This window comes from Argiope bruennichi, chromosome X2 (assembly GCF_947563725.1).
Source record: "Argiope bruennichi chromosome X2, qqArgBrue1.1, whole genome shotgun sequence".
NCBI lineage: Eukaryota > Metazoa > Arthropoda > Arachnida > Araneae > Araneidae > Argiope > Argiope bruennichi.
The window spans coordinates 108,418,133-108,430,210 of record NC_079163.1 but is presented as its reverse complement, the minus strand read 5'-3'; the positions used below and the strand labels follow the sequence as shown (position 1 = coordinate 108,430,210).

General features: G+C 29.2%; 1 protein-coding gene across 2 annotated transcripts in view; it reads left to right on the top strand.

Moving 5' to 3' along the window:
* LOC129960415 (BRISC complex subunit Abraxas 2-like) overlaps positions 1-12,078 on the top strand; it is a 48,389-nt gene that overhangs the window by 19,629 nt on the left and 16,682 nt on the right. For both annotated transcript variants that reach the window (XM_056073837.1, XM_056073836.1), the window contains exons 6-9: positions 423-495; positions 1,057-1,156; positions 1,547-1,753; positions 9,548-9,811. In XM_056073837.1, the coding sequence (XP_055929812.1) occupies positions 423-495; positions 1,057-1,156; positions 1,547-1,753; positions 9,548-9,811 (644 nt within the window). The remainder of the gene's footprint in view (positions 1-422; positions 496-1,056; positions 1,157-1,546; positions 1,754-9,547; positions 9,812-12,078) is intronic.

Below are 12,078 nucleotides of genomic sequence, written 5' to 3'. Positions count from 1 at the left end.
GATATATGCTAATGAATTGAGTAGCAGTTATTATATGCTGTTTTAAATCCTTGAATTAGTATCGATGACTTTCCAGCAATTGCATGACACCTGGGAAATCTGAATGTTGTGAAATAAATCAATTTTGGACTAAAGTTAATAAAATGCGTTATTGAAAAACTATTCTCAGATTATTTTTTTTTTCAGAATCTACTTTATAGTTATCAGTTCTCTTAAAATAATGAATAGAAGAGAAAAGTTATGAAACAAGCACTTGAAATAAATCTGAAATATATAATCATTCATATGTATGGTTCTAAATATTCATCTCTCTTGATATTCATTTCATGCATATATTGAAATCTATTCCTTAAATGATATTTTATACTTTTCTGTAATAGTAATATATGTTAAATTGTATTTGAATTGGTTCCTTTTTGCAGGGATTTTACTAGTTGTTGGCAAACTGAAGATGCTGTGCAACAAATGCATAAAATGCTGCGAGATAAATGTGATGTAAGTTCTTTCACTTGATGCATATTTCGTTATTTGATGAATTTATTTAACATTCACACCGTTGATTGCTTATAGAAAGAAATTATATTTTAATTTACTTTTAAAACATCAATATTTAATTGAATGTTTTTAGACTTAAAATTTTTATTGAAATATTGAACATATGAAAATTAATTTTGTATTTCTTTGTTGAAATATAATTTGTGAATTCTTTTTTGATGAAGTTGCTGTCTAAGGCAAATATGATAGTTATTGAAACTTTATTATTACTTGATAATAACTCCATTATGAATTGAACTCATAACCAGTATATTTAAGAAGCCATATTTTTTCAATAAATTTAATATTATGCAATGTAAAAGATGAAAATTCTAATATGTAATCAGTTTTCTGACAAAGTAATTGAATTCATTGCTAATGTATTCTGATATTACATCAAAATAGTATTTTTTGTCCTGTGGTGGCAGAATATTATATTACGAGGGGTTTTTTTTGTGCCATTTTTATTGTACAGTAATGTTATACTGTAAAATATTATATTAAATTTTGCTTTCATTTCAGAGTTTGGCTGAAGAGCTGGCAGCTTCAGAATCTGTCAACAGCATGATTGAGCAGGAAGTGCAGAAACTGGATGCAGAATTAGAAAGTCTTACTATAAAAGGTATATCTTATTTTTACTATTAAAAGTATTTTTATTTTCCTCTTTATTGTACTTGTGTTGTACAGAATGTCACAATAGTATAATCACAGCCTTTCATAGAAAATTGGGAATACAAAACCGAGCTTTATTCATATAAGAAAGCATAATCATAATTTCTTTTAACTTCAAACAATTAAATTAGTTTGGCTGATATTTCTTTAGTGTCATATTTAGATTTTACCTATCAAATTTAAATAGGCCATTCTAATTTTTTTTTTTTTTTTTTTTTTCTTTTTCCGAAATACTTATTTCTGTATGTTTAAATTCGCTAGCAGGTCCTGTGTTTTCCCTGCAATTTTTATAATGTAGTTTGAAAACTTAGTCTATAGAGATCTTATTAATTTTTTTAAGCTTTGGAACCTGCTGAACCAGTTGATCAGGAGAAGGAACAAGATGAAAAGCAAGAAAATTCTGAAAACATTCCTCCAGAACAGCTGTATCTGCCATTTATGGGAAAACATGCAAAAATTATGGGAAAACAGGCAAAAATGTTTGGAAAACGTAACTTGAAAGATTTGATAGATCTTCATGAGGAGTTGCATCCTTTGTATGGTAAATGTAAGTAGATGTTAAGGGTGCTGTTTTATTTTTATTTTGATATCTTGCTTTAATTTTTTTAAATTGGAAATCCCACAAAATTCATTCCATGTTTAAAATACGTCATGAGCTTTCGAACTTTGCAAATTCAAGGCAATTTTCTAATGATAATGTCAATATTATATGTTATTAATTTATAAAATAATAATAACTCAACTTAAAGAGATATTAAATTATTTATAAGAGTGTTTAAAGAGTTCTTAAATTTCTTCATTCCATTAATTTTAACCCTTTCTGGGCGGGAGGCTCCTATCCTAGACGCACGGGACGGAATGTATGTGAAAGGAATTATCCCACAGGACGAGGGGTTTGCATCGCTGTGCCTAACTGAAAAAAAAGTCAAGTTTTAGTCTAATATCGTCATTTTTGCTACCTTTGTAGCTTATTAGTTCATTCTTAAAACGAGCACATTTTTCCTCTCACAAATTGCATTTTCTTGCCATAATAAACTGAAACCAAGGCTTTCCGTAATAAAAAGAGAAGTGCACAAAATGTATCCTAAAGCTACACAGAATACAACAGAACTAATGGGAAAACCCGAACAAACTACAGTTATACAGTAATAGCAAAAAAAAAAAAGAAAGAAAGAAGAAGAAACGCGAATGAGTTTATGGAGTGGAGAGTTACACAACCCAGCTTTGTTTATTTATATTACTCTTCACCCCCTCCTGCCGCACCTACTGGCGAGGTTAAAATACCAAAGTCAGATTGAATATGAGCAAATTGAAGGTGAGAATACTAAAACTATATTTCAAATGTAATGGACACAGGGAGCCATCTAGTAACGATTAAAAATTATTCCAGTTTAAAATGCACATATGCTTCACTGTCCCATGAGTTCGATTTTCAAAATTGTATGGGTGGTATGCCCGGCTGTGAGAGACGTTTGTAGTTGATGCATCTATGACACACCCATCCCGAAAGGGGTAATGTTACAGAATTCTCATTGTCTTTGAAAATTCTTAAAAACTTGTTAAATTTTATTTTACTGTATTTGGTATTCTGGAAAGTACTTGAATTTTCCTTTCAGTCCTTGACAAATAAGCAAAATATACACCTTCTTCAATTTCCAGATTGCCCTTCCCCCCCCCCAAAAAAAAAAATGCAATTCTAAAAATGTTGATCTACGATTTCAGATGACATTATAATTACAATTCCCAAAAGAAGGAAAATTAAATTTGAAAATAAAAATTTGCTTCAATTATTCAGTTTGAACACATTTTTCTGATGACTTTTATGCCCAGGGACATTACTATTTGATTTTCAAAAATCAGTCGCTACAAAGTAAATTTTTTTCACCTCTTTTTTTGGGACAATCAAACATTATTATACCATCTGAAATTGTAGAACATTTTTTGTCAGTCATTTTAGTCATTTTTCGACAAATGTTTTTTTACCAGCAAAAAAGTTTTTACTCTGCATTTTTTCTTTTTTAACCCACCCAATGGAATTTTCAAAATTTTTACTCAAATTGAAAAAAAGAAAATTAAAAATTTCCAAATTTAAGTTTTTCTGAAATTTATTCCTGATATTATTTAGCTGTCTTAACATTTAATAGCTTATTGTATAGGCCTGTTTAATATCTACAGCGTTTAAATTTATATTAACTTAAAGAAGAAACATAAGTTTCAAAACATCTGGTTGCAGCTAAATTGCAAAAGAATGGAGTGGAATAGGGAATTTCCAAATCACAGATGAATTTATATATGCATAAAAATATGTGCTCTGAATATGTAAAAAAAAAAAAAAAAAAAAAAAAAAAGGGACTTGCGATAGTTACTATCTCAAAATTGTGAAAAGCATATAAGTAAAGGAAACCCATTGTTGATTTAAAATCAAAAAGGATGAAAAGTGATGAGACGATTTTTACACTGCAGAGATCCGAAACTATTAAAAAAGTGAAAGCAATTTTCAATGCATAGCAGAATCAAATTGTTTTAGGAATTGAGACTTTAACTGAGTAATTTAAAATAATTTTAATGGCTCATATTTCCAGGTCATTTGTTTAAATGCTATTAAAGATTTCTTAATTTATATCTGTTTTCTGTTCCTTCTGGAAATTACTTATCGAAAATAAAGTTAGAGATTTTTTGAAATTATTATTTTTTTTTATGAATTTTGTTTCAACTAAAATATGAATGTTTTTGCGAAGTTTTTAGTAGTTTGTGCGAAATTAACATCTAACTGTTGCTCTGTGGTGTGTAATGAAAAAGGTGTTTCTATTGTGATCTCAAAATCCTGTTTTGAGCTGCAAATTTTAACTTACTAACTGAAAATGAGCTAACAAGTGTCCTTAGTGCCTTTCCCTTAATCATTTAGAAATAGTAAGCATGAAAGTAATCATGCATTTGTACATGAATAAAATATTTTCATTTTTAATTATTTTCCTTTCTATATCTAAAAGATTAATTTTGTAGTGTTTGAATTTACCAAAAAAAGTTCCTTGAATATCCCCCCCCCTTGTTTAAGAGTGAAATCCCTGCATTTATTAACCATTATTTTTTACAAATATTTTCTGACTACATAAAATTATCTCTACTGTCCTTTTCCAATGTTAGGAAAATATTGTACCCCAGATTCCCTCCCTGCTCATAAGTAGAACATACAATTAATGAGGTAAATATCTGCACTGACAATTAGTGTTTCATAGGGAAAGAGATGTGACATTTTTCATTCATTGCAAATAATCTTACTATGCCCAATTTTCTTTGTTGCACATCTATAATTTGTTTTTAGAACTATTTTTTAGTTTTTTGTTCAGTCGCAATATTCAGTTCATCTTTAAATTTTCTTCTTCAAATTTTACATAAGGGTCTTGAGTAATATGAGAGGGAGGGAGGAAGGACAGGACAGGAGAGAAAGTCCTCTAAGAAAGTTTTCTGATTAGAGAACAAAATCCAGAATATATCAGTAATAAGTTAGCTTGTTTAAGTTAGCATTAGTAATAAGTTAACTTGTTTAAAAATAGTACTCATATTTGCTAACTTTTATATATTCTATGTGAAATGCTAGAATATACATTTTCAAGAATCTGAAAATTTCATATCGGAAAAAAGTTTTCGTATTAATTATTTCCCAATTTCATGAATTTTCCATTTAAAATCGCTTGGAGGAAAGAAATTGCCCAAAATCAAGATTTTATGATAATGTTAAAATTGTTTGCAACTGGACAGTAATTTAAAACAAAATGGATATATATTTTTAGTGTCATTGTTCAATTAAGTCGCCAAAACTGAAGTTTTTTTAAACGCTGTCAATTGTTAAAAGTTTGTAATCAATGGGAAAAATAGTAAAAATGTAGATTTCTAATACCTATATTTTTATTGATAATTATATAACTGCTTTTTTTCATAAAATAAATCATAGGAATTTTTAGTCAACTGCAGCAGACTGACAAACGTTTTTTGTGAAATTAGTGATTTTTGCCTGCCAAGATGTGAACAGCTTCAATAACTTATTTTTAAATGGGTAATAATATGGTCCCCTATATTTAACGAAGAACGGAGTAAACTGACCACAAACCTTTCTCTGATATTGAGGATAAAACAAGTCTGTTCCGCATTTCTGAAGGCTTATTAGCTATTTTTGCTTATTTTTTTATAACTAAAAATTTTTAAAAAGTTTATCGAGATTCAGTTTTAATAACTTGGTAGGAATGTTGCTTTGTTCAAAATAGAAAATATGATTACTGCTCTATAACCATGAATTGGAAGAAAAATAGTTGTGAAATATATTGTTACACAAATGCTAATACATATTTAAAGCATTATTTCCTAGTCATATAAGAAAAGATTTTTATGAAAGCAGTGACCAGTTAGTTTTAGTTAATTTTATAATCCAGATTTATGGTTGTTAAAATTTACTTAGCTTGCTTTTGTCCCTTACTCACAAAAGTATATTTGAACTTCAAATTCGATTGACATGTAACATTTAATACCATTTTAAAAGCCTTATACCGTTTCGCATTTTGTGCAATGCATTATTTCTCTAATTTTCAATAATCTCAGATAAAATGGGAACTTGAAAAACGAAAGTGTTTAAACTCCAACTAATACAAAAACCTTCTAAATGAACAGAAAATAGTGAATTGTTCGACATTGCTTGTGTGTATTATAGAATGTATTCTTATCTAATATTAATTAATTTCATTAATATTGATTCTTATACATCCAATAATTTATTACATTAAGGAGAAACAAGATTTAAAAATGGATACATTTTATGAAATTTGAAGTGTTGCATATTTATGAAGTTAAACCCTAAAGAGAACGTAGGAGTTACTGACGCTTTTTATGAAACTCTTGTTCTGATTATATTATCTTTTTTTTTTTTTTTTTTTTTTTTTTTCCGGATTTCTGCGATTCATATAAAATTAAACTATTGCAGTAAAGAGCACTTTTGCCCCTCCCAAGTATATTTCGAAAAAAAAAATTTCATTGTGATACGTTGGAGTCAAGTTACAACTACACAAGTACGAAAACCAAATATTGTTAATTTTTCCCTTCTCCCTATACGAATCAACAATTTTGTAATACTGGAATCAACAGCAAGATGATATACTTATTTATTTTACCTACGATACGGGACAATGTTGTTTAAAATTTTCATTATATTAAAATAAAAATTAGTATAGAACAAGTCTATTTTTTCATGATAAGGTAGCACTCGTAGAAATGCATGTGCATTTGGAAGGTCTAGGTGACCACAGCTGGGATAACAAACAATAAAGAAATAAAAGAATTTACTTGCTGTGGGGAACATTTTACAATGTACTGAAAACAGATTGCTGTCACCATCAATCAGTGGTACGAGGGAGGGTTTACTACATATTCCTCCCCAAAAAAGGCGGAGTTAAAGGATTGTGGTGGAAAGTGCAGAATATTTTAAAAATATTGCAACTAAAATAATGCTTTTATAAATTTTTTAAAAATTAAAATATGCATCGGAAAGAAGATACCAAAACGGATGTTAATTTGCTACTTTTCAAGAATTGTTTAAATGGTGGAGTTGAAATGTTATGAACTTTTAATAAATATTTAAAATTACTTTGAGAAGTCTGAATTTCTTTAAATAGAAACCTGTGTTTTTATTCCTTCTACCGATTGCAGTCGATTTCATAAAAAAGAAACCGCAATAGTGAACGAAAAAAAGATCGAAATATTTTCTTTATTTATTTTAGGATAATATTACATTTGAAAACTGTAGGTGGTGTGTATGTCACCACCCTTAATTATATTTGCGCAGAAAAGAAATATTCTTAATTATAATACAATGGCATGATAAACAGATTACAACAAATAATTATTGCAAAAACAAGCACTTTAGAGGCACCTTTAGTATTTCTTTAAACAAAATCTGCTTGCCTTATTTTAGGATTTAGATTCTCAGAGTTCTTTTATCCTATTAAGGGTTTATACCAATAATGGAACTTCAGCAAAAGCACTCCATTTTGACCTTACTGAATCAAGTTGCTATTCTTTTATTAGAGACTGGAGAGGGAGAAGTTTAATCCTTTGAAATTATTTTAGACCTTAAACACCCCTGTTCATTGACATAGATTTTTATGTAATTCCTGGATGACTTTTTCAGAAAAATATTAATCCAGAGTTTTATTCACAAGATGGGTGCATTTTACCTTTGTTCAGTTGATTTGCCTTATTATACCTTCAGTATCTTCTGTTTTATTCTGAATAAGTATACAAGAAATGTTTAAAAACTCTAGTTAATCGCAGAACATAAGTTCCTATGCAAAATTTGGAAATTACTAGCAGAAGCTGCCTTGAAAATGTTTGTCCAGTAATATTTAGTATTGATTGACATATTTCTTTTGTGATTCACTAGTCCTGTGTATATCAACACACTTCATCATTAAATATCTCAATTCCAGATATTTTTGTTGTATATTTTTAGTGTGTGATTAATGTGAGCCAGTATGTGTGTGTTCAGTGTGTGTACCAAATCTGTCATTTAAACTGTTAAAATTGGTGTTGACTCAAATCACTACTACCTTGATCTCATTATAGTCTGTATATTTTCTGTAGGCGGTTCAAAGTCACATTTTCTACCGAGGTAGGAAATGTGACCTTGAACCGCCTACAGAAAATGCAGACTATAAAAAGGTTCCATAGTGTAACATTCATCTCGTCAGTCTTAGGCTCCGACTCAACACCAAATCCCCATTTAATCTAATTCCGAAATTCTACACTGCCTTTCTCATTTTGTCACCAGCAACTTCTGATCACTGGTACTGGTATGCAGAGTAATTATCATACATTTCTACTGGTATGCAGAGTAATTATCATAAATTTCTAGCCATATTAAGTAATCACTTGTCTTGGTGACTCGCAATAAACATGCTTTAAAGTCACTATATGGATTTCGTGATTTTTAGCTGGCAATTTAAGTGCCCACAGGACTTGATGAAATGTGGATATTTCTGTTTCTTAGCAACAAAAATTCAAAGGAGTTAGCAACTTTTACCAGACTTTTGAGAATTAAATAAACATAACGAAAAGTTATAAAATCTTTAAGTATATAAATTTTTTGACTTGTGACTTTATCTGATTGATAACGTTATATTCATTACTGAATTTTAAATATCTGTGCCTTTATTATGGGACATTAGATAATGGTGTTGAATTCTTACTAGTGATGCTGAAGCGAAAAAAAATATTTCATCTTTTATAAAATAATTCATTCTGTAAAAATGTTTGGCAATGGTATCCAACAGTTGTCAAACTTGCACTGAGATATTTGATGGGATTTTCAATCACTTATCCATCACAACTATGTTGTTCTTGGACTTCAGTTAAAAAAAAAAAACATAATTACAAAATTTAATATTTATAATATGAGGCTGAAACTTAAGTTTTAATCTAGATATTGATTCTTTTTGGGGGCAAAGAATGTCAAAAATCCTATTGACTACTTTATTATTATGGATCTGGATTGTGTATTTTTCTTTCATCGTGATAACTAATAATAAAGCTTTTTGCTTAATAAAATGTGTTTTTTTAATCCATTTATTGTATGCTTTAATAATTATCGGCATACACATGCAAATAATGTGTTTTATTACTACTTGCATGTGTTCTTATAAATGTATATGCATACAATATATTTGGTTATGGACCTAAAAATTAGATAGTTTTCAAAATTTAATAAAGTTGGAAACTGCTATTTGTCTGATTATATCTAGTTTCTCCTACAAATAAAATTGCCAAATGATGAAAAAAAAGATTTAAATAAATATGAGAGCTTATTTCTGAAATTGCATGATTCAAAAAATTATTCTTCACACAGCAGGATAGAAAATGATTTTAATTGTCTTTTTAAAGTTTAAAAGAATTTTTCTCTAATTGAATTCATAGATAGAATTCATAATTTTTCTAACTTGAATGTGGTTGTCAGTGTTTTTGTCTAAGATATCTTTAAACTGATTGTACATTAAGAGCAGAAGTTTTTAGGTTTTAAATTTTTGATAGTATAAATTTTAGAGATATGTCATTTTGTAAACACGTTAGAACATAAGTTTGTTTAAAATCTATCCCATGTTATGTAATTCTCTTGTTAATAGTTGTTGCTTTTTTATTAGTTGCTAAATATGCTGTAAAATTTCATGGAAAGGGAAATTATAGATCAACATTTGAATGTTTTCTCATTTTAAAAATGTCTTGTCAGAATATATATAAATATATAATCATTTTTGTTATTGTTTGAAAATGTTACAGTCTTTTTTTTTTTTTTTTTCCTTAGACTTTCCTCAAAACCGAGCTTCAGAGCCAGGTACATCATCATCATCATCATATTTCAGTGGAGAAGTTTCTGGAATTAACTACAATTTCTTACCCCCAAAGAAGAAAATCAAAGTTATCCTTCAAGAAAGAAGAAGAATTTTGGATCATGATTATGAGGGTGTTTCTGATGATGATCCTCCTCAGCAATTTGTGCCAGAAACTGAAGAAGCTGATAGCTCTAATACATATAACACATGCTATGTAGCTTCTGATGCAGCTGAAGGTGCATGTTCTTTGGTTAATTGTCTATAAGCCTTCTCTAAACATTTTTTGTTATTGTTTTTAAGGAATAATGGTTTATTTAGCAAATATTGATTTTCATTATTTTTAAATAGTTTGGTTTTAATGAAAGATACTTGACTTTTACACCTGTTTGATTGCACCGCGTTTTGTGTCTCTCAATTTTAGAACTTAGATATTATTGAGTTCTAATTCTGTTGAGACTTGGTATGTTAAATCTGGCACTATGTGTCGAATATCTACATATACAGGGTGCATAGTGTCATGAAAAGTGCTTAAACATCTTAAAAGCGCTTAATTTTTAAAAAAAGGTCCTTTAAAAGTGCAGAGGCAGCATTTAATTCTTTTTATTTCCGACACGTTGAATACGATAGTCTGAAAGCATAGTCCTAAAGGCTTGTTTATCAGAAGTATTAAGTAAGAAAACCAAGAAAAGGGAAGAATTCAAGCAAGGAATCCAGGGTAAAATAAATCCAGTTGATTAGATACAAGTTAGAAACAAGCCATTTGGAAAGTTACTTCTTGGGTATTAGAGGCTCACAAAGAATGGGTTTTTCAAAATTTTTAGTGGAATGGTGTCAGGAAATAAGAGAATAATTCAGAATGAAGTTAATATGGGCTAAAGTGAGCTAAAAATTAAGAATTTAATTAAGTTTAAATTAGATTTTGATATATATATATATAATATATAAGCATATAATTTTGAAAGCAGAAGGCAGCCTCGAAGACTGAAGGCATGATTTATTTACAAGAGGCGCGGAGGACAAGGCACGTTCGGCCTCAGCGCGGCACAAGTGCGAAAAAAGCAAGAAGAAAGCGAAATTAATTATCCCTAGTCTTATATAATATGAGCTATTGATAGGGAAAATATTTCTTTACCGTGCTTAAATAAAATGAGATTTCGATAGGGATTTTCGCTATCCGCGCTGACCCAAGCAAGGGAAGCACAGGGATCTTTTTTTAAAAGAATGTGGTTGCTGGACAATTTTCTATCCCTTCACGCGGAGCGTGGGAACCGCTGACGAAAGCATTTTCACAGAACTTTTGTTGCATTAATTAAATAGAAAAAGTGGAATGGGATCAGAAAATAAGAGAATATTTTAGGATGAAATTGCTATGGGTTAAATTAAGATACAAATTTGAGAATTAATTTGGATTTAAAGCTTAAAATGTCATATATATATATATATATATATATATATATATATATATATATATATATATATAATATTGCAATTTTTTTTCGGAATGTAAAGTTTGAAAAAGTTTTTTATTGAACGTCAGATGCAAGCAGCGACGAGACAATTTTTTTTAATCGTCTGACCATTTCTGAACGCTGCTATTCTTTTCTATTAAAAATGATTTAAGAAATGCATTTATAACATGGCATTCTACTGTCGTCAATTTCATGGCAGTTTTGCCAGTCTTATGATGGTAGCCATTCCGAAATGCTTAGCTCTTAGTTTTATAAGACTGCAATTAATATTTATAAATATGGCAAGTTAGTACAGGAGGACATTGACATCGTCCATCCTAACTATATTGAATCTTATTTGTTTTTGCATATATAAAGATCAAATGCAAACTGTTTGGTCGTAATATGATTCTACATTAATGATGAAATTTTCAAAAATGATGTATCCATCTAAATAAACTGATAGTTTGTTAAGTTTAAGAAATACTGAAAAAAAACTCACACATTTTTATTGTTAATCTTATAAAAGTTAACTTAATTTTTTGGTATTGATAGTTTTTCATTTTTATAATCTTTCTTTGCTTTTACCAAAAACAGAAAAAGCATAATTTGTTTTACAACAGAAAATGCTGTGCAAATATTGCACAAATACAGAAATATTAAAATTCAAAAAATTCGATGAAAATTATGCATTATTATAAAACAGAAAATAGTATGCACTTAGAAAATATGCAAGTTTGCATATGTGTACATGTACAAAGGTGTTTAATTTTTTTGGCTAAGGTGCTTAAAAAGTACTTATTTTTTGCAACAGTTTCTCACTATGCACCCTGATAGTGGAAAAGTTAGTTGTTCGTAACATCTACAGTACACTCCCGATTATCCGCGGAATTGGGTGGCGCGGCCGCCGCGGATAACAAAAATCGCGGATAATCCGAAAAAAGCTAAAAACGGGTATAGCAAAAGAGAAAACAGTCATTCCAACTTTGAAAAAGCGTTTTATGTATAATAAAACGTAAAATAAACAGCAGGAAATGCTTAACTAACGCTTAATA